The sequence below is a fragment of the Balaenoptera ricei genome, chromosome 11 (assembly GCF_028023285.1).
Source record: "Balaenoptera ricei isolate mBalRic1 chromosome 11, mBalRic1.hap2, whole genome shotgun sequence".
In the NCBI taxonomy this organism is placed as follows: Eukaryota; Metazoa; Chordata; class Mammalia; order Artiodactyla; family Balaenopteridae; genus Balaenoptera; species Balaenoptera ricei.
Window position 1 is genome coordinate 66059682 of NC_082649.1, and position 22855 is coordinate 66082536.

General features: G+C 37.3%; 1 protein-coding gene across 6 annotated transcripts in view; it reads right to left on the reverse strand.

Annotated features, from left to right (window-relative positions):
- SETD2 (SET domain containing 2, histone lysine methyltransferase) overlaps positions 1–22855 on the reverse strand; it is a 118483-nt gene that overhangs the window by 24383 nt on the left and 71245 nt on the right. For 3 of the 6 annotated variants that reach the window (XM_059939467.1, XM_059939466.1, XM_059939469.1), the window contains exons 13-14: positions 10861–10909; positions 5055–5238 (exon numbers count right to left, since the gene is read on the reverse strand). In XM_059939467.1, the coding sequence (XP_059795450.1) occupies positions 5055–5238; positions 10861–10909 (233 nt within the window). Of the gene's footprint in view, positions 1–271; positions 350–5054; positions 5239–10860; positions 10910–22855 lie in introns of those variants that run through there. The other 3 variants (XM_059939470.1, XR_009505837.1, XR_009505838.1) reach the window with 3 other exon arrangements.

The following is a 22855-nucleotide window of genomic DNA, read 5'->3' on the forward strand; positions in this document are numbered from 1 at the left end:
ATGAGATGATGGATGTTCACTAAACTTACTGTGATGATCATTTCATGATGTAAGTCAAATCATATGCTTAACATCTTAAACTTATACTGTGCTGTATGTCAATTATATCTCACTGAAAGCAAAAAAAAAAGTATATAATTATAAAATTATAAAATACCCCCCCCACCCCACACACACACAAGTGAGAGGAAGAGACACACAAAGACTGCTGATACTGGAATTATCACACACAAAATATTAGAGATGTTTAATATGTTTAATAAGATAAAAGAGGCTATTAAAAATATGCCTAAGGAACAGGACCATAAAATACTATCAGGCAGATTTGAATAAGAACCCCATGAAGCATCTAGAAAGGAAAAAGAATGAAAATTAAAACTCAATTATCATATAAAATTGAAATTGCACATACCTGGCAAAATTCTACTTAAATATCCAAGAGAAACTTTTGCACATGTACACCAAAATAAGATAACAGCACTATACATAACAGAAAAAGCTTTATAACAAAACATTATACAGTAATAAAAATGAATAAACTGACACTGTTATGAATAAATCTTAGTAAATAAATATCAAGTCAAAACAAAGTACTGTCAAATTAAATGCAAAATAATAGCCTTTTCATACAGTTAAAACTAACATATTTTTAAGAGATATATATTAGATGACATAAAACTATATTTTAAAAAAGGCAGGCCAGGGTATAATGAACACAGAATCCAACAGATACTACTTGTTATCACAAGTAGTAAAGACAGGGGACGGTACAGAAATAAGTGACATAGCAAGATTTATATAATTGTTAAGATCCTGACTTTTGTGCTGGGACCTCCAGGGCTCATTACATTATAATAAATGTATGGAGAAAAGGTCCATGGATAGAAATAAATGTCATGAACCAAGAAATAACCTAATATTCAATTCAATTCAGTGCCCATAAGAGCCATGGTATGGTTAAGCAAGAGATTAGATCTGAAGAGAATTAGTAACTTGGAAGATGATCTTCAAATTTAAAAAGTTCGATGAATTTCAACCAGGTTGAAAAAAAAAGAAATCCTCATATAAACACAGGGTAGCGATAATGCAGAACACCAAATACAAAGATAACTTCTTAAAAGCAGGTCAAGAGAAAAGCCAGGTTACTTAACAAAGAATAGCAACCAACAAGTTTCATAAAATCAATAAGGAAAGTCAGAAGAATGAAGAATAACAGCTTCAAAGTGTTGAGAAAAACTGTCAACCCAAAAGAACTTCCTTTCAAAAATGAGAATAAATGTTCACATAAAGACTTGTTCATAGCCAGTAGTATTCACAATAGTCATCTGGAAACAATCCAAACGCCTATCAACTAATGAATTTATAAACAAACTATAGTATACCTATACAATGGACTACTAAGCACTAAAAAAGAACTGAGACACATAATAACATGGATGGATACCTCAAATATAATATGCTAAGTGAAAGAAGACAGAATATATTTTATAGTATATGATACCATATATATGACATTGTGGAAAAGACAAAACCAAGTCAGAAAGGAGATCAGTGGTGGCCAGGGACTAGGAGTAGAAGAAGGGGACGCACTACAAAGGGGTAAGAGATAATTTCATGAGGTGATGAAATGTTCTATTGGGTTGGCCCAAAAGTTCGTTTGGATTTTTCTGTAAGATGTTATGGAAGAACCCGAATGAACTTTCGGGCCAACCCAATATATAACCTCTGTGGTTGTAGTTACATAACTGTATGCATCTGACAAAACTCAATGAGCAATACACTTAAAATCATGAATTTTACTGTAAGCAATTTATACTTGCTGGTTAAATAAAGCTGATTTTTAAAATTGAGCGTGAGCAATGCAAACAAAATATGAAAAAGACTTTTTAGACAAAAACTGAAATATTATGAAGAGAAACTCACTAAAAGAAACCATTTAGGGACTTCCCTGGTGGCGCAGTGGTTAAGAATCTGCCTGCCAATGCAGGGGACACGGGTTCGATCCCTGGTCTGGGAAGATCCCACATGCCAGGGAGCAACTAAGCCCAAGCACCACAACTACTGAGCCTGAGCTTTAGAGCCTGCAAGCCACAACTACTGAAGCCCACGCACCTAGAGCTGGTGCTCCTCAACAAGAGAAGCCACCTCAATGAGAAGCCCGCACACCGCAACGAAGAGTAGCCCCCTCTTGCCGCAACTAGAGAAAGCCCGCATACAGCAACGAAGACCCAACGTAGCCAAAAATAAATAAATAAACAATTTTAAAAAAAGAAACCATTTAAAGGGGTCTGAGATAAGAAAGAAAAGAAACTAGTAAATGTAAACAAACTAAAAAAAATCAGTTGGTCTACATAAAAAAATTAACAATAACTGATGGGAGGAGGGAGAAGGAATTATAATACTGGACAATAATACCATGTAAATTGGGAAGGCTGAATGGTCAGAGTTATTCAGGATATTGGTTAGCTTTAAATTTTATTAAATTGAAACAACCAGTTAAAGAATTAAAGAATTGTCACAAAAGATAAAAAAACAAAAACAAAAACACCCAATCAGCTATAAGCTATTTATTAGACACAGAAAAGTTGAAAGTAAAAGGAAGGAAGAGCCTTCCTGGGACAGGCCTTCCCCCATATCCTATGCTTTAGCTCCTCTCTGAAGTACCTAGACAACAGTATTTGATGCACATTTCCTGAGCTGTTTTACAGATGTGAAAACCCCCACCAAATGGAAGATGTTAACTACTTAAAGATCAGGAGCACATAGCCCCAGGCCTCCTTAAGCCTAAGGACTGATAATATTAACCCCTGTGACACCACCCTGTTACCTCACCATCAGCCAATCACAGAACAGTGCACAAGCTGATCACTTACCCTGTGACCCCCCTCCCTCACCTGGCTTTTAAAAATGCTTTGCGGAAACCCTTCAGGGAGCTTGGGGTTTTTTTTAGAGCATGAGCCACCCATCTTCTTGCATGGCCCCGTGATAAACCTTTCCCTGCTCCAAAAAATAAAAAATAAAATAAAATAAAAGGAAGAAAGATATACCAGTTAAATCCTACTAAAAGGAAGATAAGCATATTTCTATGAATATCAAACAAAAGAGACTATAAAGCAAGCTTCAATAAAATTCTAAGAACTGTTATCATACAGATCAATTAATGACAAATTGAAAATTTAACAAAAAGAAGTTTAAACACATTGCATATCCTAATAGTATTTAGAACTAGATTATGATGAAGCTGCATTAACAAGAGTAGTTCAAGCAGTCTTACAGTTCTTAAACACTTCTATTAGAAGAGAATAATTAATGAGCTAAGAATCCCAACTGTTCCAGTTAAGAAATTAAAAAAACAATATAACAAGCCTAAAAAAGTGGAAGGAAACAAAATATGAGTAGAAATCAATTACCAAGATAAAAAATGCTATCATTCTGTGATTTGCATTGGAGGTATTGCTAGCAAAGTAACATGAACAAGGCATAAGAACTAGAAAGGAAAACCAAAACAAATTCATATGATATGGACTGTTGACAATGACAAATAAAGGAGACAGTGGGGCAAAAAAAAATCCTATACTCTTGAAATTAATACAAGTTTTGTATGGTTAACAAACATAGGATCAATATACAAAGGTGAATTGCATATCGAAACACCAAAACCAAAATGAATATGTAACAGAAGTTAGGGTTTTCAGAAATAAATACACCAAAAGATACTCAAGTTTTTCTGGAGAAAACTATAAACAAAGACATTAATGAAAAACTTTATCTTCATTAAAAGTATTAAAGAAGACCTAACTAGACAGAATATTCAAATACTCAAAGCAGATTCTAAGGAAGAATAAATCTGAGAAAAGACAGGGCATCCCAGAAGATCAAGTAGGGATTTGCCCTACTTGCTATCAAGACTTAAATATAAGATAGTCATAGGAGCCCAGAAACAGATCCTCCCATATGTGAAAACCTGTTGGAAAGAGGCAGCACTGCAGATCAGTGGGGAAAGGAGGGGCTTTCAAGTAGTAAATGATGCTGGGACAACTGGGTGTTCACTTAGAAAAAAATGAAACCAGATTCCTACCTTAAAATATATACAAAAATTAATTCCCAATGGATTAAGGACTTAAATCTTGCTAAAAAAAGAAAAAGTGTATACACACACACACACACAAAGTCATCTCAAGAATTGGGAAGAATTTCTGAAAACACTGTAAACACTAACCATAAAGGAAACATACAATATATATGATATATTCAATTACACCACAATTAATAAATTCTGTGTATTGAAAGATACAGAAAGAGTCAAAACACAAGTCATAAACTGGGAAAAAATACTTGCAGAATTATATTTAGAATATAAAAAAAGAACCCCTAGAGCTTAAAAAGACAAAATTTAATGAACACCACATATAAAATGACACTTCACAGAAGAGTAAACAGAAATGGTCAATAAACATATGGCAAAATGTTCAATCTATTTAGTAATTAGAGGAATGTAAATTAAAATCATGATGAATTACTATTATATACCCAGAGAACCCAAAATTAAAAATTCTGACAACTGCATTACATGACTGCTATATCTCAATTTTTTTTGAAGTATATTTAATTTAAAAAGAACTTCTCGGGAACAAATGTTTTCTAGTACCCAGCAGGTGATTATGTGGCCTGTTTTTCTAACAGCAACACAAGACAGCCTCTGACACAGGGATCAAACAACATTTTGGACTGGTATGGTGTAAGATTCACTAGAAAACATAGGGTTATCTCCCATCAACCCCCATTCCCCTTTAAAGAACAAATCTCTGGCTCCTCAAATAGCATTTAAACGTTATGAAGTAGAAGCCATTCGAGTACCAAAAATCTATTAGTCTTCACAGCTATTATTACTGTCAAAAGAGGCTCTCAGTAGTTATAAGTAGAGTTTCCTTTTATACTCACTCACAAAAGAATACATTTATTACAAAAGCACTTGTTGCCCCAAATCAGAAGTGTATCACTTGGGTACTTTTTGACTTGCTCAGAAAAGAGAGTAACTCACATAGGCCACTTACCTGTCATCTGGCCTTTTTGTTCCCCGCTCATAGGCAGAAGAAGGTGGTGAGAGGGAGCCCCTTCGTTTCCTTTTCTCTTTATTTTGAGTTTGTTTGTCTGGGTCTCTCTCTCTTGACCTGTTAGGAGTCTTTGGGGCAACTGTTTGATCTCTGAAGCCAACAGCATCCCTTCCTCGTTCGGTTACTAAGGGAAAAGGGTTTTTTAAAAAATTTACTTGGTAGATTTTTCTCCATCATGATAGTATACCAACTGTATAATAAAATTTCTATCCAACAAACAGATCTATGGACTCCTCCTTCATATACCCAGTCCCGAATGTGGACGAGACACAAGGTCTTATATGCTTGTGTGCTCTACTTCCTAAAAGTCTCTTCCATGAATGCCCTTTTCTACCTTTTTCCACCAAAGTCTCAGTCCAAGCTTTCATCATTTCTAACAAGTTCTGTGGAACACATGCATGCAAGATGTTCCTGATACCTTTAGTAAGGCAGTCTGCTTGTCAGTTCAAAATGTAAAAGCCTTCCACTGCCCTTATAACTCTGCATATTTACAATTGGTAGAAAAACAGCCTGGCATGCTAAACATAAAAACCTCAATAGAAAAATCCCTTTAATTAAAAAAAAAAATTAGACAACTTTTTATGAACTACAATTTCAAAAGAAAAATATTTCAAACACAGGTGAATCAGGTGGTAACTCAGGAAGTTATCAAAACCAGAGAGCTACATCTTCAAAAAAAGAACGCCAGCTTCCTATTCAAAGATGGAAGCTGGGGGCTTCCCTGGTGGCGCAGTGGTTAAGAATCCGCCTGCCAATGCAAGGGACACGGGTTTGAGCCCTGGTCCGGGAGGATCCCACATGCCGCGGAGCAACTAAGCCCGTGCGCCACAACTACTGAGCCTGCGCTCTAGAACTCGCAAGCCACAACTACTGAAGCCTGTGTACCTAGAGCCTGTGCTCCGCAACAAGAGAAGCCACCGCAGTGAGAAGCCCGCGCACTGCAATGAAGAGTAGCCCCTGCTCGCCACAACTAGAGAAAGCCCGTGCGCAGCAACAAAGACCCAACGCAGCCAAAAATAAAATTAAAAAAAAAAAAAAAAAAGATGGAAGCTAACCTTCTTCACTCAGTCTCTTTACCTAGAATGGTTCTCACCCAGTTCCATTGCCATTGCTCCCAAAAGCTGCCCTAAGTACTACTTTTCACTGATCACACCACCTAGTCTTTCATTTTCCTAAGTAGTCTAGATCCCACCAATGAACATTTCAATATAAATTGACTGGTATTATATGCTGTTGCTTTGTGTGTGTTAGTACTGCTACCTACTAATCATATTGCTCTCTTCATAAGGAGAGAATTTCTTTTTTTTTTTTTTTTTAAAGTGTTTTTATAGCTACTTTATTTATTTATTTTTGGCTGTGTTGGGTCTTCGGTTCGTGCGAGGGCTTTCTCTAGTTGTGGCAAGCGGGGGCCACTCTTCATCGCGGTGCAGGGACCGCTCTTCATCGCGGTGCGCGGGCCTTTCACTATCGCGGCCCCTCCCGTTGCGGGGCACAGGCTCCAGACGCGCAGGCTCAGTAGTTGTGGCTCACGGGCCCAGCTGCTCCGTGGCATGTGGGATCTTCCCAGACCAGGGCTCGAACCCGTGTCCCCTGCATTAGCAGGCAGATTCTCAACCACTGCGCCACCAGGGAAGCCCAAGGAGAGAATTTCTTATAAAATATCTCTCATAGCGCAAAGCGGATTCTCAATAAACATTGTTTTTTCTTTTCTCATCTCAGAAAAATGTGCTATCAGTTGTTTTTTCCCCAGCAGTAGGATTAGGTTTACATATACCATTCTCACAGTTCTTTTAGCTGGCCAAAAACTCCATTTATTTACAAAAAAGTTACTAATCTACAGCCATGTATGAGTATTTGTCAGTGAGAAGCTAACAGAACTAACTCATCTAATACCACATGCTGGCAGAAAATACTATACAATTAAAACAACTGTTCAGCTCAGAAGGTATTAGCACAACATCCTTTTGTGAAGTATTATTATCTAGTTTCATCTGGATCTGCCCATGACTACTCTATTTCCTCCCTCAAACCCAGGTTCCTTACCCTGGTGTTAATTTCCTTAAAATGTGGCTATTTCTTCACTATATACTGGTAAAACAAGAAAAGGAATCATACCAACAGTACATTCTGACTCTGCATCTTAGAATATGTGAGGCAAAGAAATCATCTTATATATTCAGGCTGATTTTCTCATATTTTAAAACGAGGATAAAGCTAGACTGCAGGGCTTCCTTGGTGGCGCAGTGGTTGAGAATCTGCCTGCCAATGCAGGGGGCACGGGTTCGAGCCCTGGCCCGGGAAGATCCCACATGCCGTGGAGCAACTAGGCCCGTGAGCCACAACTACTGAGCCTGTGCGTCTGGAGCCTGTGCTCCGCAACAAGAGAGGCCGTGACAGTGAGAGGCCTGCGCACCGCGATGAAGAGTGGCCCCCGCTTGCCGCAACTAGAGAAACCCCTCGCACAGAAACGAAGACCCAACACAGCCAAAAATAAGTAAATTAATTAATTAATTAAAAAATAAAAAATAAAAAAAAGAAACTGCCAGTGTTTAAAACAAACAAAACCCTCTGCCTTTATTTAAAAAAAAAAAAAAAAAAAAGCTAGACTGCATATTTCCCAAAGTATTTCACAATCCTTATGAATTTTAAAAGTTCTAAGCTTTTTTTTTTTTTTTTAAAGTACAAAGGAAGGCACTTTTTTTTTTAAATCCATTTATTTATTTATTTATTTATTTATTTATTTATTTATTTATGGCTGTGTTGGGTCTTCGTTTCTGTGTGAGGGCTTTCTCTAGTTGTGGCAAGTGGGGACCACTCTTCATCGCAGTGCGCCGGCCTCTCACTATCGCGGCCTCTCTTGTTGCGGAGCACAAGCTCCAGATGCGCAGGCTCAGTAATTGTGGCTCACGGGCCTAGTTGCTCCGTGGCATGTGGGATCTTCCCACACCAGGGCTCGAACCCGTGTCCCCTGCATTGGCAGGCAGACTCTCAACCACTGCGCCACCAGGGAAGCCCAAAAGTTCTAAGCTTTTTAACTGCTTGACATTGAGGAGTAACATAGGAAGTCAGGTTTGCATTATAAGCATTTCTCTAATCTAAAAGCCTGAGACTGAGATGGAGGCGGGGGTTCCCCACATGTGAGGATGAGACTGAAGTTGGCACACAAAAGGCTGCTCCCTGAAAAGATTATAACTGTCCACTACAGACCATGTCCTGCTTCTCTCAGAGGGCCATACCAGACTAGATATTTACAAAATAATGGTGGCAGGGTGGGGTGGGGGGACCTTCATAGGTATTGAAACTTTGCTTGTCTTGCTAATGTTTTCAACTCAGTGGGCCCAGAGAAGCTAGCCTCTGATGATCAACTCTATAGTGGTGTTGCTGATATTGCCAACCAGTACTACTCAACCCAGCTTTCTTTCTTATGGGAAGAATTCTTTGTAGCCCTAAGTAGGATGTCTGGCTATGAAGAGACTAAACCAGTAGAACTAAAAATATCCAAAAGATACAAAAGTGATGTAAAGGATACTTTACAGGGCTTTAACCAATAAGATTATTTAACCAATAAGATTTAAGATTACAAAAAGTGGGGCTTCCCTGGTGGCGCAGTGGTTGAGAATCTGCCTGCCAATGCAGGGCACACGGGTTCGAGCCCTGGTCTGGGAAGATCCCACATGCCGCGGAGCAACTAGGCCCGTGAGCCACAACTACTGAGCCTGCGCGTCTGGAGCCTGTGCTCCGCAACAAGAGAGGCCGCGACAGTGAGAGGCCCGCGCACCGCGATGAAGAGTGGCCCCCACTCGCCGCAACTAGAGGAAGCCTTCGCACAGAAACGAAGACCCAACACAGCCAAAAATAAATAAATAAATAAATTAATTAATTAATTTAAAAAAAAAAAAAAAAAAAAAAAAAGATTACAAAAAGTTCTTCATGCCAAAAATAAAGAAAAAGACCAAAAACATGATCACACTGGCTCCTTTACTCTATTTATATTGGGTCACTGCTGGAGGGGCACAAGAGACTAACAAGAGCCATCATAATTTATACCATTGCTTTAATCTCTAAAGTATGTTGGAAACATAGCTAAGTGGTAAAGCCCAGAAACCATACTGCAATGGTTTCCCTATTATCTGTTCTGTAATAATGATTCTTAACCTTGTGAGGGGTCACTGATTCCTTGAGAATCTGATGAAAGTTTTGAATTTTCCCCAGTGAAATGAATGTATACCAAGGATTTTGCATATAAACATCTACAGGTAAAAACTTACACACACCTAAGGAGTATAGGTTTAAGAATGTCTGCTCTAGAGGAAGAAATGAATGGAAGAAAAGCTACTAAAAGGCCATGACTTCAAGGAAAGAAACAACACAGGGAGTATAAAGGGACATCTCCTTTGACAAAAATTCACTAAGAATAAAAATGCACAGATCCACCTCCTAGAGCAATGGAAATAAAAATAAAAATTAACAAATGGGACCTAATTCAACTTAAAAGCTTTTGCACAGCAAAGGAAACTACAAACAAGACAAAAAGACAACCCTCAGAATGGGAGAAAGTATTTGCAAACGAAGTGATAGACAAGGGATTAATCTCCAAAATATACAAACAGCTTGTGCAGCTCAGTATCAAAAAAACAAACAACCCAAACAAAACATGGGTGGAAAATCTAAATAGACATTTCTCCAGAGAAGACATACAGATGGCCAAAAAGCACATGAAAAGATGCTCAACATCACTAATTATGAGAAAAATGGAAATCAAAACTACAATGAGGTATCACCTTACACTGGTCAGAATGGCCATCGTCAAAAAAATGTACAAACAATAAATGCTGCAGAGGGTGTGGAGAAAAGGGAACCCTGCTACACTGTTGGCGGAAATGTAAACTGGTATAGCCCCTATGGAGAACAGTACTATGGAGGTTCCTTAAAAAACTAAAAATAGAGCTACCATATGATCCAGCAATCCCACTCATGGGCATATATCTGGAGACAACCGTAATTCGAAAAGATACTTGCACCCCAATGTTCACTGCAGTACTATTTACAAGAGCCAGGACAGGGAAGCAACCTAAATGTCCACCAACAGAGGAATGGATAAAGAAGATATGGTACATATATACAATGGAATATTACTCAGCCATAAAAAAGAATGAAATAATGCCATTTGCAGTAACATGATGGACCTAGAGTTTGTCATACTGAGTGAAGTTAAGTCAGAGAAAGACAAATATCATATGATATCACTTACGTGTGGAATCTAAAAAAATGGTACAAATGAACTTATTTGCAAAACAGAGAGAAAGTCACATATGTAGAAAATAAACTTATGGTTACCAGGGGGGAAGGTGGGGAAGGATAAATTGAGAAATTGGGATTGACATATACACACTACTATACATAAAATAGATAACTAGTAAGGACCTACTGTATAGCACAGGGAACTCTACTCAATGCTCTGTAATGGCCTATACGTGAAAAGAATCTAAAAAAGAGTGGATATATGTATATGTATAACTGATTCACTCTGCAGTACACCTGAAACTAACACAACATTGTAAATCAACTATACTCCAATAAAATTTTTTTAAAAACCCATGTTTTCAAACTTATACCAAATATTTCATTTACCTAATGACACATTATCTGGTTTCAAAAACAAAATAAAGTTCTTATCAGTTACATCTGCATATTTCTAAAAGAATATTTGTAAAGCCATATGCACAAAGTATCTCTGAATACCTACTTGTGCTCTCCTTTTCAGTTTGACTTTTCTTTGGAATTCGATATACCTCCTGCAAAAAATAAACCAAAAGAAGAGTTATCAGTGTGGAATGAAAGTGGTGATTGCTTTGAAGCTGAGTGATTTCACATGGCAACAAAGAAATGGGGAGGAACAATCTGGTATTTAATTTTTCTCCGAAATGTTACTTATGTTTGGCTTTAAATAAAAATAGAGCATGGTCCCTTAAAAAACAAGTAAAAACATATAGCACAAATACATATTTATTTCTAAACGTCTACCAGGCTTGTATGACCTCATTAGCCAAGTAGCAGACTAAGTAACTAAGACATTTTATTTCTGGCAGGAATACACCTCCTGATGATCTTAATTTCTATATGCCTTCTGCATATAAAATGAAGTCATCTATAGTTCCTTTACTGAGAGTATTCATATGAACAAGTCAAACATCTCACTTGCCATCCCTACTTAAGGGGAGAAAAGGTTAGTAATAACTCAGCTATATAAACACACTTCAGAAAAATTACATGTGTAAAGACAATTCCTGCTATTCAGCGTATTTTTCTATAAATCAAAATCAACTTGGCTAATTGCCAAATGTAATCTACTTTTATACTGCTGTTATTTTAAAAAAGGAAAGTTTTAGATCATTGTTGCTCTTCAAATACTATCTAATACTTTATCAAAATTGTTCTTGAGAAATATAAACTATGTTTTTAAGCCTTGAGGTACCTTTTCTTGCTGTATGAATCTAAAGCCTAGCAACAATTCTGTTCCCTGACAATCTCTCACTGTTCTAAGTCCATCAAGTAGCTCTTGGGCACATACTTCCTTATCCAGTCACCTTGTTAAGTGGGCAAATGGCAAACCCACACATTCTCAATGGTACATCATACAAAACCCTTCCTTCAGAGTAATCTCATAATATTGACCACACCTATATGACCTGGTAATCCCATTTTATAGGAATTGTACTCCAAGAAAAATCTTTCCACACGATTTTTGGTTCTAGCAGCATTTGTGGAAAACGAAATAACCCACATGTCACACAACTGAGGAAAGTTCAAGATGTAATATTCAGCTGCCATTAAAAATGCCAATGTGGACTTTACAGACGCAGGGCAATCTGTATGAATGCATTATCTTATTTGAATTTCAAAACAACACTATGAGGTTGTTATCTCCATTTTACAAATGGGAAAACTTACTTAAAAAGCTCAGCAACCTGCCCAAGGTTATGATGCACTTTTATCATCTGTACCAGATGACACAGTGGCATTATTCTGGGAAGAAGTACCATTTTTGGGGATTTATCCACAAATGTAGGTAACATCCACCATCCCCCTAGCCTTTTCTAAGTAGAACTTCCACTGCAGCTGGGATTCTCAATTCTGGCTGCAGAATTAAACCACTCCAGGCAACTTTTATAGATATACTATCCAAAACAAATTGAATCTAAAATTCTGGGAATGGGTCCCAGGCATCTGTATTTTTTAGAAGTTCCCCAGATGATTCTGATGTCCAGAGAAAGTGGGCATCACTGAACTACTGGCTTCTCTTAACAGCCCTCACTCATTCCTTCCTCACAAGGGAGAATTTGAGAGAAAGAACTATGTATGTCTGTCCTCAGCTCAGAGCCATCTGGGCTCTTTCTCCTCTTGGGCTGCTTCTGCCTGTAGAGAGGATACATTCCAATCTATTCCTCTGAGGGATGCCTGGAGTTGTCTAATTCAATGTCTACCTGTGGGTATGAATCAGGGATAAAGAGAGGAAGGACTTAACACTTTTAGCTCTGACTTCTCTATCCACCTCTTGGAGGGGTTAACAAACTCGGGAAAAAGAACACCACTTATCAGCACCTACCCACATTATAGGGAAAAACAGGTATTCTGCTAATTTTAAAAGTTTGAAAATGACTGTTGCATTAGGTACTCTGTAAACCTAGGCACTCCAAAAGAGTTCATTCATGAAGGGTGCTCAGAACAGATGTATCGAGGGATATCTGAGTCAACTAAGAATTACACAATTTTAACTTATTTAGTTTCTTTTGCAGAAGGTCTCAGCATTACAAGTATTTATTACAAACATTTACAGCAATTTATTACAGACCTCAAGTTTGGGACCCATTCTATGGTGGCGGTTAATATACCAGAGGAAATGCTTCTCAAAGATACATTCTTAATTCCATTCAAAAGTTTAGAGCAACTGCTAACTAGAAAATGTATTCTGATCACTAAGTTGTACACATGAAACTAATATTGTATGTCAAACATACTTCAATTTAAAAAAAAGGATTCAGGGACTTCCCTGGTGGTCCAATGGGTAAGACTCTGTGCTCCCAATGCAGGGGGCCCGGGTTCAATCCCTGGTTGGGGAACTAGAGCCTGCATGCATGCCGCAACTAAGAAGTTCGCACGCCACAATGAAGATCCAGTGCAGCCAAAATAAATAAGTAAATAAATAAATAATTTTAAAAAATTTTTTAAGTATTCTGATGTTCACAAAATGGCTGATTACTACTGATTAGTGACCAAGAGCTACTGACTATTAGAGTATGCCTAACACTATGGGGAAGTTCTATCAACATGCACCCAAGCACTTGGAATTACTAACTTCCTCCTCTTCATACTGTCAAAGTTGTATACAAAATTTAAGCTGGAAACTAAGATTATCTACTTTGAGGCCCTGAAATGCAACAGAATTTTTCCAAAGTCCCACAGCAACAAAAAGTAAGAAGGAAGCAGCACTATAAAGATTACTGTAACATTTCTTAGGATCATTCTGTCTTGTGAATAAATAGCAATAGTGTTAGCCTACATGATATGAAAATCTGTTTGGAATAATGTCACACCCGCATGGCACAGAATCCACTGCTGAAAATGCTATCTGAGTTGCCTTCATTCACACTAATCCTTTATCTAAATGGGAGATTAAAAAAATAAAATTAGAGGATAAGAGTTAGAAGTCCTACATCTCCTAACAGGTAGCCAGAAAGCAGGGAGAGAAAAAACTGAGGGTAAGAAAATATTTTTAAAAAAAAAGAAAAGAAAATTTTTTAGAACTGAAAGACATATTAAGTCACCAGATAGAGAGTACTCAGAGCACCTCCCACAACAAAGGAGTCAAAATGGTATCAAAATAGCAACACTGTAAGCTGGAAAATGATGCAATGACATCTTGAACATTTTGAAGGAAAATTTATTTCCAAATGGTAATTATATGATTTGCCAAACAAGAATAGAATAAAGGTATTTTTCAGAGTTATAAGGTCTCAAAATTTTGTCTACCAGAAGAGAATGTTAAAGACACTCCAATGTGGAGGGTCTAAAACTCAAGATTCTAGATGGTGTGAAATACATCTCATAAACTGTCTACAGTGTACATTGTACCATACTAGGTACAATAATTTATAAGACCTAACAATAATTCCTGACAGAGTGATGGAAAATCTTTCGAAGGTTACTGTAAATGAATTATCCAGCATTTAGATGATATAGGCATAGATTAATAAATATATGCATATAAATTCGACAACGGGGCATTCAAAATAGATCAAGTGTCCAAGCTCTACTTCTGTGCAAATAACTAGGCGGTCGTGGCTATTTAAAATAACACCTGCAAAAGATCTGAAGATGTCATTCTAACCTGTCATAATTTCAAAAAAAGTTGTCTTCCAACAATACTGTCCCTAACTGAAAAGTTTAGTTATCTAGAAAGTATTTTTAAAGCAACTGTTATAATTAGCAATAGAAATTTTTTAAATTACAAAAGGGGTATATGTTTTGACTATGGGTTACTTGAAAAATGATGAAGATGTTAACAGAAATGTACACCAAAGATGAAGAATTAGCTTATAAAACAAGATTATGAGTTTGAGTCTGAAAGGCAAGTGGAGGAGAGAGCCAAGAGAAGCCTGAAGGGACTTCCCTGGTGGTGCAGTGGTTAAAGAGTCCAACTGCCAATTCAGGGGACACCGGTTCAAGCCCTGGTCCGGGAAGACCCCACATGACGCAGAGCAACTAAGCCCGTGTGCACAACTACTGAGCCTGCGCTCTAGAGCCCACAAGCCACAAGTACTGAGGCCATGTGTCACAACTAGTGAAGCCCGTGCGCCTAGAGCCCGTGCTCTGCAACAAGAGAAGCCACCGCAATGGGAAGCCCGCACACTGTAACAAAGAGTAGTCCCTGCTCACCACAACTAGACAAAGCCCATGCACAGCAACAAAGACCCAATGCAGCCAAAAATAAATAAGTAAACAAATTTATTAAAAAAAAAAAAAGAGAGAGAGAAAGCCGAAAATACAGACCTAAAATTCAGGAAATAGGCTAAAGCAAGAGATCCACAATTTGGGAAAACCTTAAGAAAACAATCGATATACTGTGTTACTGTCAGAGATGGCCAAGAAAGAAGGTACATAGAGAAAAACAAGCTGACTTGAAGGAAAATGAAATTAAAACGTGGAAAGTCTTTATACCTGAATCATATCGTAAGTTTTCCATTTCTTAATAAACACCTGCCAGCAATCCCACTTCTGGGTATGTATCCAAACAAAATGAAAAGCAGATCTCAAAGAGGTGCCTGACTCCCATGTTCACTGCAGCATTATTCACAGTAGCCAAAATACAGAAACAACCTAAGTGTCCATCAAGAGATGAATGGATAGAGAAGCTATGGCATATGTATACAATGGGTATCATTCAATCAGTAGAAAGAAGGGCACCTTGCCATTTGTGACATGGATAGACCCTGAGGATATTATGCTAAATGAAATAAGACAGAGAAAGACAAACACTGTACAATATCACTTATTATATGTAATCCAAAATAGCTGAACTCATAGAAACAGAGACTAAAACAGGGGTGAAGGGAGGTATAGTAACAAACTTGGTCAAAAAGTTACAAACTTCCAATTATAAGATGAGTAAGGGGCTTCCCTGGTGGCGCAGTGGTTGAGAATCTACCTGCCAATGCAGGGGACACGGGTTCGAGCCCTGGTCTGGGAAGATCCCGTTGCCGCGGAGCAACTAGGCCCGTGAGCCACAACTACTGAGCCTGCGCGTCTGGAGCCTGTGCTCCGCAACAAGAGAGGCCGCGATAGTGAGAGGCCCGCGCACCGCGATGAAGAGTGGCCCCCGCTTGCCGCAACTAGAGAAAGCCCTCGCACAGAAACGAAAACCCAACAGAGCCAAAAATAAATAAATAAATAAATAAAAAGATGAGTAAGTTCTGGGGATCTAATGTACAGCATAGTGATACAGTTAATAATACTATATTATATACTTGAAAGTTGCCAAGAGAATAGATCTTTATTTAATATTCTCCCCGAAAAAAAGAAATGGTAATAATGCAGGTGTTAGCTAACACTATGGTGGTAACCAGTTTGCAATATATATGTGTATCAAATCAACACGTGTACACGTTAAACTTACACAATGTTAAATGTCAGTTATATCACAATAAAGCTGGGGAGAAAAGAAAGGAATGTAGATACTAACACAAAGCACCATTTTAACTCAAGAAATATTATACAGCTATGAGTTCGATGTTTTTGTCTTTATTGTATGTGAATCATGATTCCCCAAAAGCAGTTAGATTATATTTAAAGTACAGTAAATAGATTCTGAGTAAATGGATTCTCTTATGGAAAAAAAAGTTTACTTTTAATTATACGGTTTTTATACTACCCATTTTTAGTTAAAAAAACAAACAACACTTGAAAAAGTTACCTACTGCTAATAGGTCACACTAAATGGGTCTAAACTGGGATGTTTTCTTCCAACAGTCTCAAAAAGTACTCATTGGAAGTTTGCTGGCAAAGTACTCCAGCACATTTTTAACACATCTCAAATGATATAGAATAGACTCAAATAGAATAGACTCAAATAGAATAGACTGTAGAAAAAAACAGGATTAAAACCAAATTACAAAACAATACTTTTTCTGGGAAGTGTAAAAATTTAACACTGATGTAGACTGTTCTTTAGCTAAACAAGACTTTGAGAACAAAATAATTTACAATGAGAGTATAATTTTTTACCTTTTATTATATACAGATCAGATTATATATTCTGTAATAACAGATTTACTTTTTACAACTAAGACTATTTTTCCTTGCTATTAGCAAGTACAGATAAAACTGTGTAGTGTATGTGTCAAACAAATCTTTATTCCTAAATGACATCAAGACTAAGAACAAAAAAGAGAAAGAGACTCTGAGCAAGGTGCCATTTTTACAGCTGGAAGAGGAGATAAAAAGCAGCAGGAAGGGACAAAAAGAAAATGTGAACGCAAAGTTATGCGATATGGAGGCTAGAAGTTAAAGTGCCAACTTCAGGTAAAAGGAATTCTAGGAGAGAAGGAACTTTTTTGAGAAATAATGAAGATGAGTTTTCCAGAATTAAAGAAACATAAAATACCTTTGATTAAAAAGGCAAAGAGCATCAAATAAGAAACAAAAAGACTATGACCTAGCAATTCTGCATCTGCGTTTATCCATCCGTCCCCCGCCCAATTTCATACTGGCTCATATAACTATATGTAGAAAATGATATCCATACAATGGAGTATTATTCAGCTATAAAGTGTAATTAACTACTGATACATAGTACAACATGGATAAAGCCTGAAAACACTATGCTAAGTAAAAGCAGCCAGACACAAAAAGCCACAGATTTCATGATTCCATTTATCCTCATTATTCAGAGATTCTGTATCTGCAAATTCACCAACTCACTAACATTTATTTGTAATCCCAAAATCAATACATGAGACAAAACTTCACCAACTCTTCCCCCCAAAAGATGAGTCAATTGTTGGTATTTTTTGGTATACTTTTTCCAAATAATTAACTGATAACATGATGCAACATTCTTTTCCCAAGAGTATCTCAGAAATCTTTTCATTACTTTTTCTGAAAATGCTTCTAGTACACTAGTGGTCTTATATATTTCCTTTCCAACTTCTTCAACATTATTTTTACTGACTTTATGAAATCAGTGCATTTTTATTTAATAGGTCTGCCAACTTTTATAACAGTGAGACTTTGGCTGAAAAAGAAAATAACCCATTGGACAACGATACATGCTGATGTTAACTGAGAAGGGACGTTTGAATAAGAATTTTTTAAAGTGTTCAGTTCACTAATGTTTTTTGTCATAATTTTTGTCTAAGCAATTTTGAAACTGTGAAGATACTGAGAATACCATATACGTGTGAATATGTATATATGAATGTTTATGTATTTAGTTACATGTGAGAGAGAAGCTTCTCCAAGATAACTGAACGCATTAGATTTTTTAAAACCCCACTTTAAAAAAATCCTTTTTCCCAGGATTTTCAGGTATTTGTCAAGTTTCAGGGTTAGAAGCAAAGAAACCAAATATTTACGTGAATTTACTGAACACTGAAAATCTAGAAAAAGAGATAAGAACTTAGAAAAATAAAATGATAATAAATAAATAAATAAGCTCAGGAATTCCCTGGCAGTCCAGTGGTTAAGACTTGGCACTTTCACTACCATGCCCTGGGTTCAATCCCTGGTGGGGGAACTAAGATCTCGCAAGCTATGCGGTGCAGCCAAAAAATGACAACAGAAAAAACTAAGCTCATTTGGTTCCCATTGAAACCATATGGCTTACAGACAAATCATCTTGGAAAATACATGGTTAAATCAATTCTGTTAGTCATTTAGGCTAAGGATATTAAAACACTTACATCTGGGTAGTATCAGACTGTAAAGAAACCTGATTCACAATTCCACACACCAGTGCAGGGGTCAGCAAACTACACCCTAAAGTCTGACCTGCAGCCTGGTTCTTTAAGTGCCCCTTCAACCCCAGCTAAGAATGGTTTTTTGTATTTTTAAAGAGAGGGAGAAAAGGGGAGGGAAGAAGAAAAAGAAGAAAGGGGAAGAAAAAGGCAGAAAGAAGGGAAGAAGAAGGGAGGAGGAGACTGAGGCCTTACAGTCACATTTTAAATTTAAGTATTTTAATATTTACTATCTGACCTTTTACAGAAAAAAATTGCCAACCCTTGATCTAGAGAAATAAAAGCACATCTTTGGGTAATATATGACTGTCATGGAACCTGATTCATAATTCTATATACTAGCATAAAGATTTTAAAAATCTATTTTCTTGATTAACAACAACAAAATTAAAAAAATGAACATACAACATATAACTTCAATGTCTATGGCCCTATACCACTCTAAGGTTAAGAAGAAAAAAAAGAAAAAGAAAGAAAGAAATTACTGGGCAAATACTGATATGTAAATACCCTAGGCTCCTTTTCCCTCAGCATAATTCTGTGAAACGCTTTCAGTGGTAAAGGTTCTATAACCTGGATTTAGCTTCCTTTAATAGAAGGAAGAACTGTACCTCGATCATCATACCCCTGTAAAGTGTTAAGAGTCTATGATTTTATCTCATAAATTGTATTACAAAAAGTGGGAGCAGGGGTATCTCCATTAGGTCACAGACGTCCTGAGATTTGACTGGAAAAATAACTTAGAAGATAATACCCATGTCTGGAAGTTTTATAAAATCACACACGAGAGGGGTGGAGGAAGGGAGAGTAAGGGGAAAAGGGAGTAGAATAATTTTATTTATTCTTTTAAACCCCTGAAGAAACACTCTAACTTCAGACAGCTGGGCTCCCAACAAACAAAAGATAATAAGATCCAATTTCAGTTTTCAGCCACTCAGAAAAATGGGCAAAGGATATGGACATAGTTCTTACAATAGGAAATATAAACGTAAATATATTCAATACTTCATGCATAAGAGAAATGCAAATTAAAACTATAACAATATTCCATTTTTGCCTATCAGTCTGACCAACATAAAGTTAGACAACACCTGTGTTCGCCAGGGTGTAGTGAAACAGGCACTCCTACACATAAACATTGCTGATGAGAGTTAAACTGGTACAACTATGAAGAGAGATTTGACAGTACCTATCAAAATTACAAATAACACAGACTATGACTCAGATACACAACTTTTAGTAATTTATCCAACATGTATATCCCACATATGTGAACATGTTCAAAAAGTTACTTGCTGCTAAGCTAAAGAAAGGAATCAACCTAAATGGCCGAAATAGAAGACTGATTAATATATGATTATGATAAACTGATTATGGTATATTTATACAATAAAATACTAGGCAGTTATGAAAAATAAATTCTTCATAAACTGGTATGAAATAATCTTTACAATATATTAAGTAAAAGGGAGCTAAACAGTGGTGCCAGATTTGTAAAAAAGGCAAAATATATACACATAATATGCACAAATTCTCTCCAGAACGCTCACAACAAACTAGTTGTATTGGTTGCCTCCAGGGAACAGGACACGGGGCAGGGGCAGGAGTGAAATGTTGCCTTTTGCAGTATGCCTTTTGAATTTTGTCGTGTGCAGGAATGGTCTATTTTAAAAATTAAAAGAAAAGATAACATGCCTCAGAAGCAGCCCTAGACACAGTACCAAAAGACTTCTGTGCATTGTGACTGCATTCAAGGTAAAGAATGAGGGGCTGTAAAGTCTCAGGCAGAGGCCTAAGGAACATGGGGAGTCCCAAGGCAACTTCTAAATGCTGCTATTTAGCAGTACCATACCTTAAAAAGCTTTCCTAGTTCACTGACATTCAGTTTATTTTTTATTTTTATTTTTAAAGGAAGGCATCCAGGGTGCTGGTAATATTCCATTTCTCTCTCTCTTTTTAAATAAATTTATTTATTTATTTTTGGCTGCATTGGGTCTTCGTTGCTGTGCCCAGGCTTTCTCTAGTTGCAGCAAGTGGGGGCTACTTTTCGTCGTGGTGCACGGGCTTCTCATTGCAGTGGCTTCCCTCACTGCGGAGCACGGGCTCCAGGCGCGTGGGCTTCAGAAGTTGTGGCACGCGGGCTCAGTAGTTATGGCCTGAGGGCTCCAGAGTGCAGGCTCAGTAGTTGTGGCGCACGGGCTTCGTTGTTCCACAGCAAGTGGGATCTTCCCAGACCAGGGCTCGAACCCGTCTCCCCTGCATTTGTGGGTAGATTCTTAACCACTGCGCTACCAGGGAAGTCCCTGCCATTCAGTTTAAACTTGTCCCCCCAACTTCCTCCTTCTCTAGCCTTACCCACCTTGACTCTAATTCAAAAAATCTACCTTAACAACACTTGGTTTTATTCAACACGCATCTAAAATGTGCCGAGCTTCCACTAGTACTGAAGCACAAGGTGAACACCTGACACATGTGCCTGCTTTCAAGGCCTCCCCAGCCCAGTAGTAAAACATGTGTGTAGAAAAATTAAAGTTTTATGCTGGTAAGTAATCACTGAAGAATAATCAAGGTCATGATGATTAAATGTTTCTCAAATTTCAGATTTCTGTTTTCTAGGCAAGTTAATTCCAAATCTAAGATTTTCTTTTACACTTTCAAATTTACCTCCTCTATAGTTTTTCTAATTAAAACTTAAAAATCACCACAGCTCTCCAAGAGACTTCACTGAAGTTATATGTTGCACTAATCAATACAACACTGCAGCTAAGACCATCCAGAAAACACTTTTTGGACCACAATTTGTTCTTTTCCCAACCCACATATATACACACCCCTGTTTGAGAAACTGCTCATATTTATGGACCCTTGCCCCAGAAAACCCCACAGTTTTACGTATGATTTCAGGCGTTCTGAAAATCCCTTGAAATTCAATCATGGATCACAGGTTGATCTCTGCAGCATTAAGGAAAAAAAGATACTTGAACAAAACACTAAAATGATAATTTCTATGATTTAAGAATGAATTTGAACTTATTACAGTTATTAAAACAGAAACAGATTGAGAGAAGTCTGAAAAGTATTCAGCAAAGATACATAATTGCATGAACTGTCTAGCAAGGACGTAGCAATCACTATTTGCTGGATCAGAAAAAGGAATGGAAAGAACATAGGATTAAAATCAGAAGATAATTTTCAGCTATGTCACTTAAAGTTAAGTTACAAACTCATGGGCCTGTTTGTTTCCCTTTTACAGTTGATAAAAACACCACCACTTACTTTACAGGGTTGTAAAGATTACATGACACTCATTCAAGTATTTTCTGACCACCTATCAAATAAAATATACACATTATGGATTCAAGAAGAATCGGGACTTCCCTGGTGGTCCAGTGGTTAAGACTCCGTGCTTATACTGCAAGGGGCGTGGGTTCGGTCCCTGGTCAGGGAAGACGCCACATGCCATGGTGTACAGCCAAAAAATTAAATTTAAATTAAAAAAAAAAATAGCAGCAGTGTGGTACCATGGAAAAAGAAGGACCTTCTTCACTTCATCATTCAAATATTTATGAAGTGCCAAAGTACAAAGTACGCTCTCACAATGCCCTGGGGAGACTCAAGTGACCAAGACAGACACAGTCTCTGCCTCTGCACAATGTACAATTATGAAATGTTATCTGCTATGATTGGAAAGGATGTTATGGGAGCATATAGAAAAGGGAGAATACTCTGTCTTGGAGGAACAGGAATGGTTTTCAGGGGAAAGGATGAAACTTAAATGAGAAGAGACATCTAAACAAAAGAAACTCTTCTCAGAAACAAGTCAATGAGTGTGTGTGTGTGAACATTAGTAGCCCTGTCCCTCTGGTAGGCCAGAAACTCTTGAGGTGAAAATGCATACATAAATAAGGACCAGATTATGCCATGGTATGCAAGCCTTGTTAAGAAAAATGGATTTAACTTAACAATGTAATGAGGAACCGTTTAAAAGTTTTAAATAGGACTTTGACATGAACAGATGTATATTTCCAAAAAGATCACTCTGGATACTGAATGTAGCACAGATTGTAGGGGGCACAGAGTAGTCATTCACTATTATTAAGTGGTAACTTATTACAACCATTATTAAAAATATACCATGATTAAAAGTAACTCTTACTACCAATGATTAAGGAATGGTCTCTGCCCTTGAAGATCTCATGGTCCTGTGAGGAGAAACAAGCATCTAAGCAA